Source organism: Bufo bufo, chromosome 10 (genome assembly GCF_905171765.1).
Source record: "Bufo bufo chromosome 10, aBufBuf1.1, whole genome shotgun sequence".
NCBI classification, from domain to species: Eukaryota; Metazoa; Chordata; class Amphibia; order Anura; family Bufonidae; genus Bufo; species Bufo bufo.
Window position 1 is genome coordinate 124090272 of NC_053398.1, and position 26471 is coordinate 124116742.

The 26471-nt window shown below is 41.5% G+C and overlaps 1 protein-coding gene across 1 annotated transcript in view; it reads right to left on the reverse strand.

Annotated features, from left to right (window-relative positions):
• The window catches only part of LOC120980681 (cadherin-8-like), a 396076-nt gene extending 370409 nt beyond the window's left edge, over positions 1-25667 (reverse strand). The window contains exon 1 of the mRNA XM_040409924.1: positions 25383-25667. Within this exon, the coding sequence (XP_040265858.1) occupies positions 25383-25667 (285 nt within the window). The remainder of the gene's footprint in view (positions 1-25382) is intronic.
• Between the last annotated feature and the right edge of the window lie 804 nt (positions 25668-26471).

The window sequence follows — 26471 nt, forward strand, 5'->3', positions numbered from 1 at the left end:
TATGCAATTCAGATTTATTCCAATACAAACTTAGGCAGAGTGTCCAAAATACAAACAGAATTACACAGCACAATGGAGCAGGCAATTATCAGGAAGAAAGTGTTCTTCTCGACAATTGCTTGCTCCTCACTGCAGGAACCACCTTCACTGTATGGAGATGAGCGATGGCTGTCACTCATCCTCATGCAGAGTCATTGTTTCTGGGAAGCCTGGGCAGCCCCTTTACACGGGCCAATTATTGGGAACAAGTGTTTGTATGAATGTTTATTCCGAATAATCTGCTTGACAATCTGGCAGTGTAAATCCATCTTAACCTTAGAAAGTAGTAGGGTAGCAGAAGGGCAGGAGATATAAATTATAAGACTCCAAAATAAATATCAGGACAAAGCTCCATAATTATTATCACCACCAAGTTCTCCTTTGAGGACTTCATCAATAGATATGTTCTGCTCATTATGCGTTTAAGGGGGTTCTCCGGGAATTAAGAAAATGAAAATACTCAAATATTACTTCATTATAAATATATTACCAAATACCTTTCATTAGCTATAATGGCTCGTTTTGTCAGGGGAGCAATCATTGGGAAAAATTAAATGGCCGCCATCCTACTAGTCCACACAAAACCTGTCCTAATTACACAGGAGGACAATTTAAAGAGCTGTGTCATCTTCCTCTGTAACTTGTCAGGGATTATGATTATGATTATGATCTTCAGATGAATCTCTGTAGGAATGGAGTTCATTAGGAGACATGAAGTACAGAGAGGATCGGGGTGTAGATAATGAGCGGCAGCACTTGTATGCAGTCTCCTTTACCACAGACCCACATTACCTGTCCTGTCTGTCCTCTCTGTACTTCATGTCTCATTATGAACTCCATTCCTAGACAGATTCAGCTGAATTCTTATCATCTGTATTTAGGATCATAATCCCTGGCTAGCAGAGCAGAGTTGCGAAGTAACTTATCTTCTTATGTGATTAGGACAGGTTTTGTGTGTGCTAATAGGACTGCGGCCATTTTATTTCTCCTATTGATTGCTCCCTAGACAAAATGAACCATTATAGCTAATGAAATGTATTTGGGAATATATTTATACTAAAGTAATATTTAAGTATTTTCATTTTCTTAATTCCTGGAGAATCCCTTTAATAGCGTCCATGCTACTCAACAGAAATCGCAATCAAGAGAACATGTAGCAGGGGCGGCTTAATACTGCCACTCAAACCTGGTAGTTCAAATTTAGGACCTATAATTAGAGATGTCCCGAACTATTTGCCGGCGAACAGTTCCCGGCGAACATAGCTTGTTCACGTTCGCCGCGGCGGGCGAACATATGCGATGTTCGGTCCGCCCCCTATACATCATCATTGAGCAAACTTTGACCCTGTACCTCACAGTCAGCAGACACATTCCAGCCAATCAGCATACCCTCCCTCCCAGACCCTCCCACCTCCTATCAAAAAGCAAGGACAGCATCCATCTTCGATTCATTCTGAAGCTGCAGTGTCACAAATTTGACTAAGTTGTAATCGCAATGCGATTAATACAGGTTATATTAATCGCATTGAGAATTCAACTTAGAGCTGGGTTCCTAATGGTTGTATTGCTAGAATATAACGAAGATTGAGAATATAGTGCTATATTCGTTATATTCGTCAATTCTAGCAATACAACCATTAGGAACTCAGATCTAAGTTGTAATCGCAATGTGATTAATATAACCTGTATTAATCGCATTGCGATTACAACTTAGATCTGAGTTCCTAATGGTTGTATTGCTAGAATTGACGAATATAGCACTATATTCTCAATCTTCGTTATATTCTAGCAATACAACCATTAAGAACTCAGATCTAAGTTGTAATCGCAATGCAGGTTATATTAATCGCATTGCAAATTCAACTTACCACACTCTGCGTCAACTACGTAATTTTCCATGGGAGTTTTGCCATGGATCCCCCTCCGACATACCACAGTCCAGGTGTTAGTCCCCGTGAAACAACTTTTCCATCACTATTGTGGCCAGAAAGAGTCCCTGTGGGTTTTAAAATTAGCCTGTCTATTGAAGTCTATGGCGGTTCGCCCGATTCGCCCGTTCGCGAACATTTGCGGAAATTCGCGTTCGCCGTTCGCGAATGGAAAATTTTATGTTCGCGACATCTCTACCTATAATACCTTCCTATGCACCTTTATTCCCAACTTCAAGCACCCTAGTAGTTCATAAAGAATTTACGGTTGGGTGTTCTTTATCTCCATCAATAAGCAATAGTTACAAAAAATGATCTTCTCTCTCTGGTGGACCATGCACACCAGATTTTAATTGGCACCAAGAAATTTACCTGTGGTTGCAAACACTTGATGTCAGGGTCCCTTACACTTAACCAATAAATGTTCATGGTTCAAGAAGTGGGGCACCTCGTGGTGGGTTTATTTTTGTGAAACCAAAAAGACATTATCTAAACTAAACAACTTTAAAGAAGTTTAAAGAAGAATCCAAAAAAGGTAGAACCAGTCTTGTACCTTACTTGGATACAGTGATCTCCCCATTCAATAGCTCTGCAAATTTATTTTAAGCTGGTGGCTCAGGGGGTATGTAATTTCTCGGGAGGTATACTAAGGTAGCATCAATTTTTATTGAATGGAGCATATCATATTATTTTATTGTCATACTGGGCAATAATAGTTATTTTAATATAACATCTTTAATACAATATAAAATATTTAGAAGCAAACTACATCATTTACAGTGTGCTCGCAATAAAAATTTTGATTTGTATTGCCGTAACACTATAACAACTAATAGTTTATGTCTTTACCAAAAACCATAATTGAGCGCATGTAACTAAGTAATTATATCTTATCATCATCACCACCTGTCCGGTAAGCTTTTAACAACAGCCTGCATATGAGTAATAGTAAGCTTTCTTGTTCTTCCCCAGTAGGCCATGTTTGGAGGATTTCCTTAATCATACACAGGTGAATTATTGTAATACCAACTATTTTCCCTTCTGTTGGCACAAAGAACATCTTAAAATATGACCTGTTGGAGATACAATGCTTCAAGAAAACCTACATGCATTATATATAATGATGATATCTCTGTAGGATAGATTTTAGATTTTATGTATATGTTATTAGTAAAAGCCTCAACAGCATTTGCCTTTAGATAATCATCTAGATCTTTTTGTAAATACTGATGTAGTATCTTCCTCTTGGGGTAGGATATTCCATAGCTTGACTTCTGAAGTGTAAGGAATCCTAAATCTAAATTTGTAGATTTGTAAAATCCTTGGAATCGATAAATCACGGTCCAGTTCTTTGTATTGACCATGCATGTATTTATACATATAAATGATATATCTTTTAACGGGGTTGTCCAGGATTTTGATATTGAAAGCCTATCCTCAGCTCCATCCATTGTGTATAGCGCCTTTCCCTTTAGAGAGAATGGGAGGAGTGCTATAGTTACCAGCTCTGTCCACTACACAATGAGCCAAGCTGTGTAGTACCAGTGCCCACTTGCAACCCAAGAACTACAGCAAACAAACTGATTGACGGGGTGTGGGGTTTTTAAATGGAGCATGATTGTGCCTGTTGGTCCACTGCTTCACTTGCTTCTATAGGACTGATGAGGTATGGTCTACATCAGTCAAAAATAAGTACAGTAGATGGAGCAGTGGACTGATGTGTGCCTTCTGCTTCATGCAAATAGGGAACTCAGGACCTCTTGTGTGGAATTGTTTGCTCCAGTTTTGTTTTTTTGCTTGTTTTAAGTCCTCCTAGGTGACTTGCATGTTGTTTGCTTACACCATAGGCATAGTTTACTAGTGCTGGCTATCGGGATCATGAGGCCTTCCTATTAAACCCTTCTTATTAAGCCATGCCAACTGATCAGCACCATTCAACTTTATTGAAGGTAATTGTGGATCAGCTGAAGCCTCCTCAGTCTGACTATCCATTAAGACTGCAGCATCAGAGGGGTTAAGTGCCCATGTTTAGAGTAAAAAAAAAAAAAAAAAAATGTATATAGGAATAAGAAATGTATTGAATTAATTGTTTTAAATAAAATTTAAAAAAAATCATTTTCACATCGTATAGCTGTGTCCCTCCTTACCTTTGCTCAAATTCAATAAGTACTCCAAATAATACAAATTCAACAAATTGTTGTGATTTAGTATGCATTCGAAACCTTCAACAGCCCCTCATTCACATTACAACTGCTTACAGCTTAAACAACTCCTGACAGAGTATCACAAAACCATGCTTTGTTTTGTGTTATGTTTTATTTATTTTTTTTGTTTTCAAATTGTAAAACTTGTAATATTTGTAGACTGCAAGACCTCATAGGCAGGGCCCACTCCCCTTCTGTACCAGTTTGTAATGCATCTTATTCATGCTAATTGCAATTGGTTTGTATTATGTATGTATACTCCTTTTCAGATGTACAGTGCCATGGAATGAATAGCGCTTTAACTTATAATAATAATAATAATAATAATAATAATGTTGCATAACTCATCTTGGGATATGTTGTACTAAGAGGAAAGGTAAGGAAGGGTTCTTCTGTATTCTATGACATTTTGTCATAATATCAATTGGAGGAAAACTGTCTGCCACTTTGGCTGCCCGATGACAAACTAATTGATACTTTTCCAATAATTATTAACTATGAAATCTAATTTTACCTATATTTTCCAAAAGTTTGGGTCAAATCCAAATCAGAATGTTTTGGCTAGTCGGTTTGGTTAATTAGCATTGGCCATTTTTCAGATCAGAACACAGGAAAGATTAAAATGGAGGATTGCATGGCCCTAGGTGATTAATGTGTGTGCATATACAATGGCAGGCATTTGCTACCAAAAAGCAAAAAATAAACAGCATACATTCTACAGTTATAAGCCATGATGATCTGATCTTCACCTTTGCATTACCTATTGTTAATGAGCCACTTAATAAGCTTTGATAATAATGAAATTTTTAGAAAGAAAAACTCTCCTATGGTTGTTGAATGAGTCATAGATACACATTAATTATCTATATTACACAACAGTATATAAACATGGTAAAATAATTGGTCATTGGATTTGCTGTTTGTTGTCTTTTGCTTAATTTAAGTTCATGATATTTTTTTTCTGCGTAAGTGACCTATGGATGCCCCTTTTGTTAATACAGTAAACCTTAAAGTGACCCCTTAAATCGAATTATCCAGACTTCCTGCTGATAATTTCTTAGGTCAGGTTCTAAATTGCTCATCACATCCTTTACTACTGTATGATCTTATTTCAACTTACAATAACTGTAATACACTAAGTTCTGGAGCAGATTCCTCTGGGACTCAATGTCTGGCTGGGGACCGTCATGTCAAATGGTCTTTTTGGACTTTTCTTAATATTTTTTTTTATATATATATTTTTAAATATCAGTATATTTTAACAACAATATGTCCTTCCCTATTTTTTCTCTTGCTTTAACATATCTTGAGATGTGTTGGTTTTCGAGCCTATCAAGGCTCTCGATTTTATGTTGCAGTAATGTATTGAATTCATATCAAGAGAAACTGGGTCCTCAACCAAATTTGTTGAATGTTAAAGGGGTTCTTCTAATAGCTTATCAATATGAGATCTGCGGAGGTCCGACTCCCTGTGGGGGTCACACTCCCAGTACCCCCACAATCAGCTGTCTGAAGAGGTAGTGGTGCTAGTGCGAGCACTGCTTCCTCTTCAAAATCACCTGCATGTCTTCTCGCTTGTAGTGGTGGCCCAGTGTAATTACAACTGCTCATCCCATTCAATCGGACCCTCACCAATCTGATATTGATGACCTGGTTGGATGGATACACTGTAGGTCATCGATATCTTTTCACTACACAGCCTTTTTTAAGGGGTTTTCCAAGAAAATAATGTTAATGACCTATCTTCAGGATAGGACATCAGTATCTGATCAATGGAGGTCTGATTCCTGGTCTGATCATCTGGTTGAAGAGGCCACGGTGCTCCGGTGAGTGCTGCTTTCTCTTATTAGGCCAATAAGGTCTCGTTCATTAGTCAAGGTGCAGCTCAGTCCCATTGAAGTCAATTGACCTTGGCTACAATACTAAGCATAGCCACTATACAATGTATAGTGCTGTGCTTGATAAGACACAGTGCTCATAGAAGCACCACAATCTATTAAAATAACTGATCATTGTGGGTGTTGGATGTCAGACCCCCACCCTCTCACATATTGATGACCTACCTGCTTAAGGGTGGACAGCTTCTGTCTTCACGTTTGTTTATATGTGTAAAGTGCATACCATACATTGCTATATTGCTATCCCCTTAGAAGAAGGCAAAATAACAAAACCATGTTCCATGTAAAATCTTAATTGGTCATATTAATGCCATATCTGAGAGCTGTTTTCACTTAAGTAGTAGATCTCAGTCTGGTGGACCTAGAGCTTGGTCTGGTTTCTATGGGTCGAGCATTGGGGGTGATCCAGATAACTGGAAGAATTGTGGTGGATGCAACAGCCTACCTCCTAGTATTAGGTTCAGTAAACATCTGATACTTCACCCTTAGGCCTCATGCACACAAACGTATTTTCATTCCGTGTCTGTTCCGTTTTTTTTGCGGACCGTATACGGAACCATTAATTTCAATGGGTTCGCAAATATCTGTATGTCCGTATTTCCACTCTGCAATAAAATAGAACATGTCCTATTATTGCCCGCATTATGGACAAGGATAGGACTTTTCTATTAGGGGCCAGCTGTTCTGTTTCGCAAAATATGGAATGCACAGGGATGTCATCCGTATTTTTTGCAAATCCGTTTTTCTGCGGACAGCAAAATACATACGGTCGTGTGAATGAGGCTCATACCTTTTAGGGTTGTTGCTGCTGACGACACATGTGGTCTAATCAGTTTTGCGATCTAAGATTAAATCACTAGCTATCTGGATTAACCACATCCAGTGTGGACACTTGGTGTTTAGCTTCACAGCAACACCCCTAGAGGCTACAGCTGGGGGTACCTACACATTTGTTGGTGATGAATGCAAGGACTTCATTTAATCACTGAATGTCCTCTGCAACCACTATATCCCACTGTATTCCCCAGCTTGTAGTTTTTTTTCTGCCTGAGATACCTGGCTACCTGGGTTTCAGCTTTCTCCACATTTTTCACATATTTATACCAATAATATTTTTTTTTTTATTTTAAACGTCCTCACAGGCAGTGACTAACTATTAAACACTTGGACAAAAAAAAACTTCAACGTCTACACCTTTAAACATACATAATGAGTCTTTCTTCTGCCTCTAAAAAAGAGAATACTCTGGGAAAATCAGCTAAATATTGCAAGGCTAAATTTGATAGCAACATTATCAATATACTGTATATAGAACCTAAGAACTAATCAAAACAGGAGAAACAAATGAAGTAATTATGTAAGGTGAGAACAGAAGGAGCCGGAAGTAATGTATGATTACACAAGGTCATTAGAAGAAATGTGTTTGAGAAGAAACATTTATTAAGATACATTGTTTGATCATTTATTTCAACTCCAAGCAGAGTTTGGAATACAATCTCCCCATTAGCATGACCTTGGAGGGATTATCATATCTTTTTAAATGCTGGATGAATTTGTGTTCAATTAGTTTTATGTACACGGAGACTCATTACAATTATATAGCCTTTTAAAGGCAAGGTGGAAAAAAATGGGTTATTGAAAAGCATTGTAAATTAACTCATTTAGCTACAGTCCAAGCTCTAGAATATATCAGTTGTTTCCAATGAATGCCTTCGCAATGACTAATGATGAAAAAGTAGATGTATCATCAAAAGTATTGAGGACCTGGAGACCCTTTTTTTTTAAAGAACTATGGAAAGTAATTTAGGAAGATGCAAATGGAAAATGCAAATGTGATCGCACACTACATCCAGCACTCTGCCCTCCATGCTGGATGAGACATTGGTTTATATTTTGGCCAAAGCATAGTAAGCCACTCACCGCGTCAAGGTCGTCTCAATTGAGTGGTCCCTAACTCTTAGGAAGATATTTCTTCAAAAAAGCAACCTTTTTGAAGCCTTTTTTAAAAAAAATATTCAGCACTGTGCAAAAGTTCTAGACCTGGTGGACAGGTGTAGACAAATCCTGCAAAGGAAGAATTCTTTAAAAAAATAGAAGTGTTGATAGTTTAAAGTTATTCTGCAGCAGGACAACGACCCAGAACATACAGCCAATGTCATTATGAACTATCTTGTCACGAGGGTGTCAAGAGCCACGTCTGACTCCGTTATACCCGGGGTCAGGAAGTCGCAGCGGGTGGCTGCGCGTTCTATGTACAAAGACAGTGCTGTTTCGTAATGGTAGCTTTCTAGGTTTGCCTTGCAATCCTTTTTGGCTCACTCAGGGATCCGTAGCTTCTTCTCCTCAGCTGTTTCTTGTCCAGCAATCCCAACCTCCTTATATTCCCCTCTCCCACTTCTCTGGTTGCCAGATATAATGTAATGACCGGCGTCACGCAAAGGGAGGGAAATGGGAAGGCCCTGTCCAAGGGAGAGAAAAAGGTGGTGACCCCTGACTCACCTTGCGGCTGGCACCTGACTGCCTTGACGTCCCTAGACGGGTTCCTCACCCGTACGCCGATCACGTGCCTAAACCCTGGCTTTCCCCAAGATGAGCCCTACGTAGTGAACAGGGCGGTGGGATCACTAGTCTGCACCACTGACACTAAGAGGAAAACACCAAGGAGAGGACAGACAATACAGACAAACATATACAGGGAGTGCAGAATTATTAGGCAAGTTGTATTTTTGAGGATTAATTTTATTATTGAACAACAACCATGTTCTCAATGAACCCAAAAAACTCATTAATATCAAAGCTGAATATTTTTGGAAGTAGTTTTTAGTTTGTTTTTAGTTTTAGCTATTTTAGGGGGATATCTGTGTGTGCAGGTGACTATTACTGTGCATAATTATTAGGCAACTTAACAAAAAACAAATATATACCCATTTCAATTATTTATTTTTACCAGTGAAACCAATATAACATCTCAACATTCACAAATATACATTTCTGACATTCAAAAACAAAACAAAAACAAATCAGTGACCAATATAGCCACCTTTCTTTGCAAGGACACTCAAAAGCCTGCCATCCATGGATTCTGTCAGTGTTTTGATCTGTTCACCATCAACATTGCGTGCAGCAGCAACCACAGCCTCCCAGACACTGTTCAGAGAGGTGTACTGTTTTCCCTCCTTGTAAATCTCACATTTGATGATGGACCACAGGTTCTCAATGGGGTTCAGATCAGGTGAACAAGGAGGCCATGTCATTAGATTTTCTTCTTTTATACCCTTTCTTGCCAGCCACGCTGTGGAGTACTTGGACGCGTGTGATGGAGCATTGTCCTGCATGAAAATCATGTTTTTCTTGAAGGATGCAGACTTCTTCCTGTACCACTGCTTGAAGAAGGTGTCTTCCAGAAACTGGCAGTAGGACTGGGAGTTGAGCTTGACTCCATCCTCAACCCGAAAAGGCCCCACAAGCTCATCTTTGATGATACCAGCCCAAACCAGTACTCCACCTCCACCTTGCTGGCGTCTGAGTCGGACTGGAGCTCTCTGCCCTTTACCAATCCAGCCACGGGCCCATCCATCTGGCCCATCAAGACTCACTCTCATTTCATCAGTCCATAAAACCTTAGAAAAATCAGTCTTGAGATATTTCTTGGCCCAGTCTTGACGTTTCAGCTTGTGTGTCTTGTTCAGTGGTGGTCGTCTTTCAGCCTTTCTTACCTTGGCCATGTCTCTGAGTATTGCACACCTTGTGCTTTTGGGCACTCCAGTGATGTTGCAGCTCTGAAATATGGCCAAACTGGTGGCAAGTGGCATCTTGGCAGCTGCACGCTTGACTTTTCTCAGTTCATGAGCAGTTATTTTGCGCCTTGGTTTTTCCACACGCTTCTTGCGACCCTGTTGACTATTTTGAATGAAACGCTTGATTGTTCGATGATAACGCTTCAGAAGCTTTGCAATTTTAAGAGTGCTGCATCCCTCTGCAAGATATCTCACTATTTTTGACTTTTCTGAGCCTGTCAAGTCCTTCTTTTGACCCATTTTGCCAAAGGAAAGGAAGTTGCCTAATAATTATGCACACCTAATATAGGGTGTTGATGTCATTAGACCACACCCCTTCTCATTACAGAGATGCACATCACCTAATATGCTTAATTGGTAGTAGGCTTTCGAGCCTATACAGCTTGGAGTAAGACAACATGCATAAAGAGGATGATGTGGTCAAAATACTCATTTGCCTAATAATTCTGAACTCCCTGTAATCCCAGGTGGGCGACAACAGCAGACCACCAAGGCCCAACAGGGATCCAGAGGGTAACGTTCTGGAACAACAACCAGGGAACACAGCTACACAGCTCCAGTGGGTCAGTATAGAAGTCCAGGCAGGAAGCTCTATATCTGGCAACCAGAGAAGTGGGAGATGGGAATATAAGGAGGTTGGGAGTGCTGGACAAGGAACAGCTGAGGAAAAGGAGCTACGGATCGCTGAGTGAGCCAAAAAGGATTGCAAGGCAAACCTAGAAAGCTACCATTACGAAACAGCACTGTCTTTGTACATAGAACGCGCAGCCACCTGCTGCGACTTCCTGACCCCGGGTATAACGGAGTCAGACGTGGCTCTTGACACCCTCGTGACATATCTTCATCGTAAAGAAGAACAAAGAGTCCCAGAAGTGATGATATGGCCCCCACAGAGCCCTGATCTCAACATTGTCAAGTCTGTCTGGGATTACATGAAGAGACAGAAGGATTTGAGCAAGCCTACCTCAACAGTAGATCTATGGTTAGTTCACCTCCCTGCCAAGTCTCTTTAACAGCTGTATATAAGTGTACCTAATAAAAACTGATGCTGTTTTGAAGGCAAAGGGTGGTCACACCAAATATTGATTGGATTTAGATTTCTTGTTTTTTGTTCATTCACTTTGCATTGCGTTAATTGATAAACAAAATAAGCTATTAACACTTCTATTTCAGAAAGCATTTTTACTTTGAATGGCGCTGTGCTTGGTAAGCTTTGTGGAAGACTCAGTGCTCACAGGAGCACCACAATCTCTTCAAGCAGCTGATCACTGTAGTGTCGGAAGTCAGAGTCCTACAAAGAGTCCAGTGTTATGGTAAGTCTAGTTATTTGACAAGAAGAGGTTTTAGACCTATTTTACGTCACTTGTGCCATCAAATTCTGTAAACCGTGTACAAAAACTAGTCTTCTGATCAGTCAAGTATAATTTTCTTTCACTGGTCTAAAACTAAGATGTTTGATACAATTTTTTATTTTATTTTGTATTTATTTATTGATACTTTAAAGTCCCCTCCCAACTTGCCTTCAGTACCCCTAACTTTATTAAGCTAGATTGGTAGAAGCTTTAATAGCCACCAATACTGTGACACCGGAAGACAGAACAATTTCTTTACCCAATATTAGAAGAGTGGAATTTCCACTAAAGTCAAACTTTTGAAGAAAAAAAAAGAGAATTCAGCTTTAGGCCATTCACATGGAGAACTCATTTCTACTCAAGACTTTACTTGTGTAGATATTACCTACTGTCCTCCACAGCTAAAGCCTGTTTTGTACATGGCAAAATGACAACTAAGCAATATTGGCATGAGCTGCTTGGTATGGCATGAAAGCATAGGACATACAATTACCAGGTGCAGCCATTTAGACGTCATGCTGTCATGGTCAGCATAGACTTCAGTTATAGCTTAGGAGAAAACATTGAGGGTTTAATGGAATGATGACCTTCAGGAAAGTAAAACTGATTGCGGAGTGTTACAGTATGTGGGTGTTGATTAAAGTACAATTTACAGTTCTTGCCAGGGGTCAGACTTTAAGGGAGATTTAAAGGATTTTTCCCATAACAGGTATTGGTGATTTTTTAGCAATGGTATTCCATCAATGTCAGACAGGCAGCTATTAAGGCCCACTCCAACCTCCAGAATGGGCCCCTGGAAGTGAAGGAGAGCACACCTTGCAAAGTGTTCCAAAATACCCGAGCGAGCGCACTCAGCTGTTTTTTTAAATTCACATAGCGGTGAATGGAGAGAGCACCATGAATGCACGACTGCCTTTTTTTTAACCACTATGGTGAGGCTGAAAGTCAGCACTCCGCTATTTTGGAAAACTCTCATAGAGGTGACTAGAGGGTGTCTGGGCATGTGCGGCTGTTCTCTGTTCACTATGGGGGCCCCATTCTGGAGATAGGAGCTAGTCCTAGATGTGGGACTCAGACCTATCTGAGATTGATATCATATTCTAACTATATGCCATCAATGTCTGATATGTAACTATCAATAACCCTGGACATATCCCTATTTTCCCCTAAACAGCCCCAGTGATATGAGCATTAGAGCATCGCACAGGGCAAAGTTTTTTTTTTTTTTGGAGATCCGGTGACATACTGGGCTCTCCATGTGTAAAGCTAGGCAGAGGCTTTCGCCTAGCAGTGAGCCTGGTGACATGACTGACACTAATGGGCGGGCATTAGCGCTGCCCTAGCCGTTTTACAGATCTGAACCCCCACAACCCCTTTAAGTGGCAGTGTATGGACAGAAAGTTTTAAAATCCTCCAAAGGTGTTACTATAATATATGTCTCATAGGATACATCAGATAACACAATTTGTAGGTACTTCTTACATTTATACATTTGTTTATTTGTTTAAGTTGTTAATATTGAATAACAAAAATAATATATTTATAAATAGATGAATCTTTGATAAATAATAATAATAACAATAGTAATAAAAACATAACATAACACATCCTTAAAATGATAAATGCATGTTCCTACATAACTGCTATGACAGACAAGAGATGGAAATCCACTCAAACCATTAAACGTCTTTATTATTACAGCCAAACAGATGTAGCAAAAGGAATTTATCTAGACATTTTGACCAGCCTAAGGGTCAATCACATGCTATTTCTGAACAAGTAAAACTGGGTCAAACATCCTGTAGCAGCATATATTTATATATGAAACACCCAATAATAGTTAAAGACAGATGGTAAATTTGGAGCATGGTGAGCTTCCAGCTTCAGGACTTGAAGTTTGAAAGCCACACGTTGACAGAGATGAAAAAAATTATTTATTTATTTATTTTGTGTTTTTGACTGCTCTCAATGTAAAACAGAAACAGGGAAATTCAATTTACAAAAATCTTCTAGGTTAAATAAGGTTGCACATTTTTGAAATTTTTAATCTGACCTTTCTACCTTATTAAGGCAACTTTCACACTAGCATTTCTATTGGATCCGGCAGGGTTCAGAAAAATGCTTCCGTTACTGCTAATACAACCATCTGTGTCCGTTATGAACAGATCCGGTTGTATTATCTTTAACATAGCAAGGACTGATCCATCATGAACTCTATTGAAAGTCAATGGGGACGGATCCATTTTCTATTGTGTCAGATTGTGTCCCCATTGGCTTGCATTGTGGGTCATGACGGATCCGTTTGGTCCGCATCCCATGACGGAAATAAAACCACAGCATGCAGCGTTTTGCTCTCCGGGATGAGAACGCAACCAAATGGAACGGAATGCATTTTGCAGCACTCCATTCTGTTCAGTAACGTTTTGTCCCAATTGACAATGAATGGGGACAAAACTGAAGTGTTTTTTTTTTCCGGTATTGAGACCCTATGATGGATCTCAATACTGGAAAGTAGAAACTCTAGTGTGAAAGTAGCCTAAGTACTGCAGTTTTTCATAATACAAATTCAATTTATCATTATAGCATGCTGGCAAAACCCTCAACAAATTACTATTTCAACCACTGTGTGGTGGCATACTGTATAGACGCATGTAGAATAAGCAACTCCCAACAGAGCATCACAAAATATTTTCGGTATGTATATATTTTATACAGCATATTTAAACTGCCCTTAAAAGTCTTGAATGACACTTTGAGGTCTCCTAGGACTGTATCTATAACACCTTTCAAGCTCTTTCACCTGAAAACATCATTAGTAATGTCAAAGTGACAGTAATATATATGGCTATGGGTAAACGAATGGTAACTTCTGGTAACTATCAGCCTGTTTAATAACACAATGTATGGTCCGATTTTATTTTTAAATCAAAACATGGTCCATGTATTAACTTTGTCTACATGATAAATGTGACTTGCTGTAGTGACACCACCCCTTTAAGGACAAAGGACACTCATTTAATGACAATGAGGTTCACGTCTCAGACACAGAACAGGAGTGGTTCAAAAGAGGCATGAAAGAAATTATTCATATTAAATAGGACAAAACAAAATTGAATAGAGATGGCGGGGTGCATCAATTGCCTGCCACTTACAATGCTGTTCTAGCACCTCACCCAAGGCGGTTTAATCACAGCTCATAGCTTCAGTCGTGCAAATGCAATCAACATCTTACCACCATGAATGAAGCATGATTCACCAATGTCAGAGACCCCTTGTACAAGCCATTTTAATTGAGAAAGACAGTTAGACGACTAGCAAAATGTATTAAGGAAGAGAAAATTACAATTCCTGTTGCTCTAAATTATTACAACTGATATTCCTTCCATTCCATTTAATAATCTGGTCACCCACCTCTGATCTCTTTCTAGCTCTCCTATATCTTTTATATCATGGGGAGCCCAAAACTATATCCTAAAGTCAAGATGAGGGATTTTCAGAGGGGAAATATTAGAGAGATTAGCTCTCTTGTCATATACCCTAAAATCACATTTGCTTTTGCAGCTGCTGCTTGACATTGAGCACTGTTTACTGCTTGACTTACTATAAGTCAGATTGTCGGTCTTTAGAGTAAATTTATCAGAGACAGTTGATGGCAGCTAGCAATGAGCAACATGTTGTATGGTTTGTGTCTAGGTGCCTTAAACCTTCGCGAATATGAATAAGATGTGATATCAAATGTTTTCTTTCTCAGAGCAGATTGTCTGTCTGTTTTTTTTTCTTTGCCTGGTGATATAAAAAGATATTTCTGTGTTTGCACCAAGGGAACAAGGCTTTGTCTAAGTTTCTGCATACCAAAAAATTCAAAACATATTTACAAAATCCAAGAAACCCGTTGAGTTCTACCTCGGCAAGCAATGTAAGCACAATGTAAATTCTGTAGGTGTAAAAAACACTTGTTCTCCTAGATCCTTGCAATTAATAAATGCAACGGCTTTCACTGGAACAAATTATGACTCTCATATAATTGTCAAGTTTAATGAGCACTACGTTGGATTGCCACCGTTTTCCCGAGGACCAAGACCCTCCTGTGAAAGCTCCCGAACATCTTGTTTTATTACGGGATATCATTACGTCTTGTTATGTGTATAAATTCATTGAGCGCTTTAATTTTATCCTGGAGTCTTCATTTTTTATTCAGCCTGTGGCTTCATTAAAATTTCTCAGAATTAAGGCTTCCTTCAGTGTATTACAGCATGGGGTTTCGGTTTTTTAGATAGCCGAGCCAGTCTTTAACAAGGCGAACCTCACATTGAAAGTCTAATTTCCGGTATCCATATTTTCGTAGTGTTTCATATTTATGATAATATTTTTCATATTGCTTTTTGCCTCCTTGCAGTGCAGAAGCCAGGATAATTGAATAGTAATACCGCTTAAATTATGTTCATGTGCTTTTGAGGATGGAAGCAGACGGTTTCTACGTACACTAAATGACCGCTATTCTCATGTGAGGGCTCCATTCGGTCCTCCAGTATTCATTACAGTGTCATTGAAAATTATTTACTGAGATTCTGCGCCAAAAAGTACTATATGGTTACAAAAATAGAATTAATATGGCAGCAAAAGATGAAAGGACTGGTTTTAATCATATCAAGCTAGAATGGACCTAAGCTACAATACAAGACACAACCTATGAACAAAATGGTGATCTTTCTGCCGGGGGGCAATTATACTTATTTCTAGCCTTAGACAAGTCTTTTAATCGTTTGGTAAAAATGGCATGTGCTGGAGACTGGTCATCTTTAGGGATGAGCGAACTTGTGGACCGTGAAACGGATCCATCTGGTCCTCTCCTGCATAACGGAAACCAGACTGATCCGTTATGTGACCCATAGACTTCTATTATGGCAGAATGCAAAACAGAATGCCTCTTTAAGGCTTCCATGGTGCATTCCGTCCTAGAATTCCATTATGGCCCGTGGTAACAGAATCCATGTCGGAATTGTAATAAAAACGGAACCCCAAACTGGAACTTGCAAAACACAAGTTCACTCATCCCTAGTCATCTTCTCTTAGTCGATCCAATATTTTACAGGTTACAGCAGCAGTTTGTGCTCTAGAGCTCCTCTTCCTACTCTTACTCAATGCAGGAAGTTCTCAAGAGGAAGTTAGGGAATTATTTGCAGTATTTTATTCACCCAGTCACCTGAAGTTTTCGACAAATAAACACTATTGATTTATTTTCTTCCAACTCCTTTCCATTAAATCTTGCATAGTTTTCCCCCCCCGTAGTCCACTACAGAATACAGTCCCATCCACCACAGAAACACAGTTCAAATATTACTCTCGCCAAAAAAGCCCTCCACAATGCTGTATCTCCCTACATATGCCTTCCTTTCTGTCTGCTACCTTCCTGGTGCTCTCTGTTCTGCCAATGATGTAAGGTTAACATTCTCCATAATCTGAACCTCTCACTCTCTGTTGCAACAGTTTTCTCGAGCTCCATCAGTTCTCTAGAGGGCACTGCCCCATGCCATCAGCTTAACCCCAACTTCCATTGCGTTAAACGTGCTTCAAAAATTCATCTTTTTGCGCAGGCTTATGATGTTCCCTAAACTGACTTCCCGTACACCCCCCCCCCTTTCCCCATTCTTCAGATCTGAACACCTTCATCTGACAGTAATCCCCACACCCAGTGTATTCACTAATAGATTAAGGTTGTAAATGGGACCTCCCTTCATTAAAAGGGTTGTCCCAGAATGACAACTTATCTCCTATCTAAAAATACGTCTCTAATTTGTTCGGTGAGGGTCCAACCACTGTAACCCTCATGATCAAGAAATGGTGGTCTGGCATACATATTTCTGCTCCATTCAAAGTCTATTGGACTGCCAAAGATCCAGCAGCCCCATGTAGGTTAAAAGCATTGCCATGTCATATCCTCAACCATCATTCCACTCAAGGACCCCTTATCTTGTGATTAGAGATGAGCGAACTTCTGTTTTAAGTTCGGCGTCTAAAGTTCGGCTTCCGGTTAGCGGAGGATCCCGATATGGATTCCGAATTCCGTTGTGGTCCGTGGTAGCGGAATCAATAATGGCCATTATTGATTCCGCTACCACGGACCACAACAGAATTCGGAAACCATATCGGGATCCTCCACTAACCGGAAGCCGAACTTTAGACGCCGAACTTAAAACAGAAGTTCGCTCATCTCTACTTGTGATGGGTCAAACCCTCATTAATCAGACACTTAGCACGCATCCTATGGACAGAGGCGGCTCTTACATTAGGCCACTTAGGCCACCGCCTAAGGCCTCGCGCTGGTGGGGGCCTCGCTCTGGCTCCCACCCGACACCGCCACAAGTACTTGCGGCAGTGTCGGGTGGGAGCGTCGTTAGGTCAAAACATTACAGGCCCCGAATGCTATTCCCCACGCCCCTTGAACTTGTCTGTCCACTAATGCTAGGCTGCTGCGCGGTCATGAATTCAGTCACTTGACAAGGCGACCCAGTCATGCGGTGCGTTACGTGCGTAATCTCGCGAGACCGGCGGGAGGTCACAGGTCTCGCAGGATTACGCGCCACAGGATGGGGTTGCGCTGTCAAGTGACTGAAGTTGAACTCATGCCCGCGCAGCAGCCTAGCAGATCAGCGGACAAGTACAAGGTTGGGGGGGGGAATTTCATAATATGAAGCAGTGTGTGGGCAAATTTGTGAGGCAGTGTGGGGGGACAAATTACTTAATGGGGGCAGTGTGGGGGGGACAAATTACTTAATGGGGGCAGTGTGGGGGGACAAATTACCTAATGGGGGCAGTGTGGGGGGACAAATTACTTAATGGGGGCAGTGTGGGGGGCAAATTACTTAATGGGGCAGTGTGGGGGGACAAATTACTTAATGGGGGCTGTGTGGGGTGACAAATTACTTAATGGGGGCTGTGTGGGGGGCAAATTACTTAATGTGGGCTGTGTGGGGGGACAAATTACTTAATGGGGGCAGTGTGGGGTGACAAATTACTTAATGGGGGCTGTGTGGGGGGCAAATCACTTAATGGGGGCTGTGTGGGGGGCAAATCACTTAATGTGGGCAGTGTGGGGTGACAATTTACTTAATGGGGCAATGTGGGGGACAGTATTACTAATGAGAGCATTCTAGAAGGGAATTACTATTGGTGGGACTATGAGGAGTACTATTACTATGGGGGGCACTAATATTTCTTCAGGATAGTATTTGGGGGCACAGTGAGCAGCAGGATAACACTGTGGGGGATCCAGGTTGGGGGATGATGATAGAAATGTGAGGAAGCTAAGATGTCTGTGTGTCACACTCTGCAGAGACGAGGCGGCTGAGAGAAGTGTCCGGGACCGAATGGAGAAGATGATGACAGAGAAGATCTACACCGGAGGAGACGTCACCTGGAGGCCCTGGATGTGACCGGTATGTGCTGCTGTATAGCAAGTACAGCACAATGCGGTGTGTGGGGGGAGGGTCGATTTAGAGAACTGGGCCAGGGTTAATGCAAAGTGTTAATATGTACTGTGTTGTCACTGTGCATATTAACCCTTTACTGTGATGTCACTGCATATTAAAGGGGTACTCCGGGATAGGAAAATAAATCCCCTATCCAAAGGATAGAAGACAAGTGTCTGATCAGGGGGGTCTGGCCGTTGGGATCCCCCACGATCTCCTGTATGGTACTCCGGATCTCCTTGTGCCCAAAGCGGTGGTCAACACTCCCTCTCCATGTATCTATGGGAGAGCCGCAGATACAGCACTTGTGTATCTCCGAGTCCTCCATAGAGATACATGGAGGGGGGAGTGTTGACCACACCACCGCTCCGTGCGGTGGTTGACACAGCTTATTTCTTGAGGATTGAGGCGGGGCGCCGTACAGGAGATCACGAGCATCCCAACAATCTTTGTGGGGGCCTCATGTTCGAGTTTCGCCTAAGGCCTCACAAAGTCTAGAGCCGCCTCTGCCTATGGAAAAGTGATGTTATCATTCTGAGACAACCCATTAAAGCTACATCTCCCTAATAGGCTCCTTGATTTTATTTTATTTTTCCAGGATAATTCCTTTAACCCTTCACTCTTCTGCTTTAAGCATACCTGTGTCATGTCTCAGTGTAACCTATCCAGGTAAAAGCAGATCAACCAGAAACATCACCGATCGTCTTAGAATTAATGTGCATGATTCATATTCTGCTATGCATCAACCAAACTGTTTCACACAGATTCCTTGCAGACTGTGGACGCCGCTCGTACCGACTGAATGCTCGGGGCTTAGGCATAATTTTGGATCTGACACCTCTAGTGGTAGCATTAGAGATCGCAGCTGCCTATGCCTTCCACAGCAGAACAAATTACAGGTCTGGAGCCTGGTATCTTGCAAGCACTGAAGCCATGACTATTTCAGTAATGAACATACTACACAAATGGCATCATTCATTACAAGCAGTAAATGAAGAGAGACGCGGGGAAGAAGAAAGGCAGCAATCTCTGTAATAGTCACGGAATTATATTGTAGTATATGTCATATAACGGCAGAGATGTCCACAGTGCAATTACATGGAGTCCTAATGCATTGCATCCAGCGTAAATACACCGTCTGCTATTCATGAAAATAGATGGTCATGTCTTTCACTGACAAAACTCGTTCATTTCCAGGATAAATACAGGACAGAATTGCATTAGGATATCTAATAGAATTATAGGGGGTTTCCTAGGGTCTATCTTTGGGAAAATAAGCACCGGCATGACGTCTCCCCATACACTGTGCGGTGGATGGAGCTGGTTCCTGCAGCATCGCTCTCCTCCACTTCAGAAGGAGCAGCTCCCTCCACTACACGTTCCTGTCACTATTTCCGATGCCTAAGGCTGCTTTCACACTCGCGTTTGGTGAGGATCCGTTATGGATCTGCACAGACGGATCCGTTCAGATAATACAACCGTCTGCATCCGTTCAGAAAGGATCCGTTTGTATTATCTTTAACATAGCCAAGACGGATCCGTCATGAACACCATTGAAAGTCAATGAAAGACGGATCAGTTTTCTATTGTGTCATAGAAAACGGATCCGTCCCCATTGACTTACATTGCGTGTCAGGACGGATCCATTTGGCTCAGTTTCGTCAGACGGACACCAAAATGCTGCAAGCAGCCTCTAAAGCGGAATGGAGACGGAACGGAGACAAACTGATGCATTCTGAGCGGATCCTTTTCCATTTTAGAATGCATTAGGTCAAAACTGATCCATTTTGGACCGCCTGTGAGAGACCTGGAAGGATCTCACAAACGGAAAGCCAAAACACCAGTGTGAAAGTAGCCTAAGCTACTGATAAGTGGGATGGTGGGAGTCGGACTCCTGCCAATCAGATAAGGATAGGCCATCGATAAAAAATATCCTGGAAAAACCCTGTAATTATATACAGTAATGAAAGGCTTCATGGTTAGCATCTACTGGCCAACCAGTTTTCCACCGTGAACACCACCCACCAGTTTACAGGGGCTCTCCGACAGGTGTGAAAATCTTCCCCCCGGCCACACAGTCACATTTCCTGAAGCAGTTTTGGAAACCAAAATCAGAAGTGGATCATAAAAGGAGAAAATGTATAAAGGACAGATACGATTTTTCATGTATTTTGAATTCACTCCCGGATTCCAACCTGACTGCGTGGTCATTCCCCGCCACTTAGTCCCCCACACCGCTTAAAGGGAACCTGTCACCTCAAAAAGGCATATAAAACCGCTAGCATTACCTCATAGTAGCCCCCCAGTCTGTTAATAATCTGATGCTCCATATATTCAAAAAACGAAGTTTTAAGCGTCATCAGCGCTATCTTGCCGGTCAGCTTGAAGTCATGGGGGCAGCGGCTTCCTTGCTTTAAGTCAAGGTAAGCACGACCCCTAACCGTCCCCTCTCTTGTTTGATTGACAGCCTGCAGTGCGGCCGGGATCGCATAAACCTCGTGCATGCGCAGTGCGCCGCTGAAACCAGGCTAACAGCGGCAGCTGCAGACAGGATCGCGCCTTACCAGACTTATGCAATCCCGGCCGCACTTCAGGCAGTCAATCAAACGAAAGAGGGGACGGTTAGGGGTCGTGCTTACCTTGATAAAGCAAGGAAGCCGCTACCCCCTTGACTTCAAGCTGACCGGCAAGATAGCGCTGGTGGCGCTTAAAACATAGTTTTGTGAATCTATGGAGCATCAGATTACCGGATCAAACATAACAGACTGGGGGCTCCTATGAGGTAATGCTGGCGGTTTTATATGCATTTTTGAGGTGACAGGTTCCCTTTAATCTCCTGCCATTTCCAGAGGTGCCTCTCGGGTCTGTGTTTGCATGGTGGCGCCTCTGAATATGCAACACGACTGCAGCAGCCAATCCCTGGCCTCATGCTGTATACACGGTCACAACGGCAGCCTGTTTGTGTTTACTTGAATAACTTGTATCTGGCCCAAAAAGCATAGACCGGAGGTGAGGACTGGAGATGACTAAGTGATGAGTATCCAATCCTTTATTATTTTATACCATTTAGCGGAACTCGTGAGATTTTCAAATAAATTGGACAAAATCCTTCAATGCATCTCTGCCAATTCTGTTGCTCCCCCCGTCATGCTTATACTATGTCCATTGTGAATGAGGACAGGTCAAGTGACTGCAACAGGCAAATGTCGGCTGTCACAAAGGTCAGAACGTCACTACAGCAGCCAATACTGTACTGAAGAAAAAATCGGATCAGTAAGAATGGTGCCGTTTGTTTTATTCAGATAAGAGCACAGATACTGAAAAATCCTTTAAGAAAGATTATGAAGATGAAGAACATTAAAGGGGTTGTCTGACTCTTTAAAAGTGATGGCCTATCCTCAGGATTGGACTATCTGATGGCCGGGGTTCTGACACCCCCCACCCCCGTCGATCACCTCGGCGGTGAAACCACACAGCTTTCTCCATTATGCAGTACTGTTCTCATGGAAGTGAAGAGGTCCTGCTGTAGCCAGCTCTTGAGGATACGCCATCACTTGTAAAGGTTTGGTCAACCCCTTTGAGATTAGGCAAGGGGTAACAGGTGCAGAAGAGCTGAGTTTTCACATCTGGCCCAACTCATTCTGAGACCATGATTATTTGGGCTTTTGCATAGGACTTCAGTAAATTATTACAAAGTCACAAAGAGTTAAAAGGGGCTGTCTAACCTCAGACGTCGATGGCATACTGTATCTCTAGAATATAAGCCAACAATGTCTGAAAGGTGGGACCTACTCCTATCTCTAGAACGGAACATGCGCGGCCGTCCTCCATTCATTTCTATTGAAACTCGGAAAATATCCAAGCGCTGGCTTGGCTTACCTATTTCCGACAGTCCCATAGAGGTAGATGGAGCGGTGTTTGCACTTGTAAAGTGCACCCTCCATTTATGTATATTGGGAGTTAGCTCTGCTATTTTGGGGGTCCTGTTCTAGAGACCTGCAGCTATCTGACATTGGTTGCATATCCTAACAACCCCTAGGAAAAAAGCCCAACTCCTCTATACTCTACCTCTGAATATGCAATGAACAATATCCTTACAACATGATGCAATATAATATCATATTTCACATACACCTATACTAATAGCAGCTGAATGTCACCGGTCCATGTACTACCTGAAGCACTTACCGACAAATCTCATAGCAAAAATGCATCCATTAGCTAAATAGCCTCTGTTTCTTTATGAATGTATATTCAGGGTTAAAGGGGTTCTCTGGGCTTTTACTATTGATGACTTATCCTCAGGATAGGTCATCAATATCAGATCGACGGGGGTCCGACACCTGGGACCCCTGCTGGGCAGCTGCTGTCTATGGCAAAGACCATAAACTGCAGCAGTGGACAGGAAGAGAGAAGGGAGACGGCACGTGCGCACTGCGGGCTCTGTCTCCTCATACAGCTGATCGGCGGGGGTGCCGAGTGTCAGACCCCCGCCGATCTGATATTGATTACCTATCCTGAAGATAGGTTATCAATAGTAAAAACCAGGACAACCCCTTTACCTGAAAAGGGTGAAATTATCTCAGCACAGTGCAAAGTGTGCATAGAAATAGTAATATAATGAGTCGCTGGCCATGGTACTGAATTTTTCCCCTTCCACATGTCACATTGAGCTTATCGTATATACAGTATGTGCGCCCCTTACATGCGTGTTTAACTGAGTACCTTCCTTTCCCATGGAATACCAATTATAGCACCTTTCCCTAGAGCTGTGTAGAACTCTGCTCCTCTATTATTCCTCCTGGAATGGATGAATAAAATAACAGCTGGGTCGTAGATTGTGTATGGAAACACCCTATTCAAGGGAGTCTGTCTGCAGCTATGGCCATACAAGACTGCTCCCAATGCTCGGCAGGGGCTGGAGGAGCAGGACAAACATATTTTGTGGATTTATTTATCATCAGGGGTATTGTAAATATGAAAATGTATTCCACCAGGCTCTGCCCAGGAGGTGGAGCTTCACTGTGAAGTGCTCTCTGCATTTCGGCTTCTTCACAGCCCTTTCCCGCTGTTAAAGCTGTAGCATCAGAACAGGAGAGCACTACAGCCGGGGAGGGGCTGTGAAGTATCTGAACGCAGAGAGCACTGCACAGTGAAGCTCTGCCCTCAGGGCACTTGCAAGAGCAGAAAACAATGTCATGTTCACACCGCTTCTGATAATAAAAGCTCCACAAAATGTATGCTTGTCCTGCTCTTTTCAGCCCCTACCTAGAGATTTAAAGGGGTATTCCCATCTGGGACAATGGGGGCATATCACTAGTATATGCTCCTATTGGAGTGATGAGCGGCATGGGCAATATTCAAATTTGCAATATTTAGAAAATTTTTGGTTGAATATTCGCCATAAATTCGCAAATTCGAGAATGATCTCCACTTATTTTCTTGATTGTGAAAATCGCCAATCAGAAAATGTGCGCAAATTTTTTTGCGATACGTAAATTCGCAATCAACACTACTCCTAAAGTAAAAGACATTGCAGCCTTCTCATTGGCCCACAAGCAAGAAGCAGTGAGGGATCATGGGTAATGATGAAAAATTCTAGAATATTTGCGATTACAAATATATAGCACTACATTCTTGATATTCGTGAATTTTCGAAGAGCCAATATCCGCGATAAAAATTCGCAATTGGAATATTCGCAATCAACGCTATCCTAATGTCTGATAGGTGCTGGTCCCACCGCTGGGAGCCGCACCTATCTCCTAAATGGAGCTCTGAAAGTGATGGAGGGCGCACTGCACATGCACAGCCGCCCTCCATTCATTTCTATGGGCCACTGAAAATAGCTAAGCGCTCGCTCGGCTATTTCGGTCAGGCCTATAGAAGTGAATGGGAATGGTGGCTGGTTATGCGCCGTGCGCTCCCATTCACTTCTATGGGGAGAGCACTTAGTAGTAGCCAGACCAGAGTCCTCCAGCCATCACTTTGGTCCGCTCCATTTTCGATATAGCTGCCTGTCCCAGCGGTAGGACCCACACCTATCAGACAATGGGGGCATATCCTAGCAATAAGCTCTCATTGTTTCAGTAGAGACAACCCCTTTAAGCACTTTTTACATAGTCAAAACTGCTCACAGGCTCTATTTAATAAGGGGAATGACCACTTGCCATTTTATTGATACATTTCCAGGTGGAATAATAGAGAAATAACACTATGCAGAGTCCTAAGAAAGATGCTTCACAATATTTTTTATTTTTTATTTTTTTTATTCAAGTATTTTACTGGAGATATGTTGGGAGTGTTGACAAGTCCCCTTTAGTAAGTTTAGCCAATAAATATATGTAAAGTTTTTATTATTATTATTATTATTATTATTATTATTATTATTAGTAGTAGTAGTAGCATTAGCAGTAGTATTAATAATAGTCTTAGTAGCAGTAGTAATGGTATTAATATTGGTAGTAGTAGTAATACGAGTGGTATCAATGACAGTAGTATTAGTAGTAGTAATAGTGACAATAGCAGTAGTGATAATAGTAGAAGCAGCAGCAACAATGGTACTAAGAAGTAGCAATAATAAAATTATGATACAAAAATAAATAAATAATAATAAATATAAATTTCTGTAAAATATAAAAACTATAGACAAACTGTAAAAAAAAGAGCATTTGAAAGAATAAAATCTAGAACTTACTCGTCCAACTAGTATTGGTTCAGGTCCAGAAAACTCTTCCAGCACGAACATTTGATTCCACACCCAGCCTCTCTTGGATCTGTTTAATACTCTCTGTTCATCCATGATTCCAGTAAGTTCCGTGGTGGCTTCGGTGGAGAGTACATAGGATTCATTCCTTGGAGCCATATAGACATGAGGAAGAACAGCAATCCATAATATGAAGAATGGAGTCCAAACATCCATGAACGTTTCCCTAAGTCTTTCTGGCATCGTAACGCAAGTTGTAGGGAACACGGACAACATGAAACAATTGTTCTGCTCACATCCAGATTGTGGGCATCCGGTGCATCACGCAGAGAGGGAGATTTACTTGCAGCTGACCTGAGTGTTTATTGCTCAATAAACATAAGCACAAAAAGTTCATATTCGAGGGACATGACGTGTCGGGAATAATGTTCATTGAATTTTCCCTTAAAATGAAAAGAAAAGAAAAAAGATTTGCATGAGTAAAATTTGCAATGCAGATTATGCCATGTGTTTCTCAGCTAACAGGATTTATAGATCTAAAATTAAGGCATCCTACCAAGAGTAGAGGGACAAAAATCACAACCTTAAAGGTATATTTTCTATTTTTATTGAATTATTTTTTTTCCATTTCATAGACACTGTTAAGACTAACAATTTTTCCATTGATACTTATTAAAGGTTGCCTACCTGCCCAGCACCTTTCTTCCCGGTCAAATTATATGCTCCTGGTGCTTCTTGGATCATGTGCCGTACATTATCCATTGTCCTAGTCTGATCCACAATGAACATGTCAGTCATCACTGACAACACATTCATGGCCTTCCCCCTGAGCTCCATAATCACAGCGCATGCGTTAGAGCTGTCAGAGCATTAACTACTATCCCAACCCCTAACCAGGCCAGCTGCGCCTGCGCAGTTGGGATGTTTTGGCTGATGATGTCATGCAGGTCAGCGCCAGAGGCTGCCTGACTGCACAGCCTGGTTAGGGGGAGGGATAGTAGTCTATGTTCTGACGGTGCTAGCACCCTCAAAAAAGTCATTGAGGAAGATTTATCAATCCCCCTGTGGCATTAAAATGTT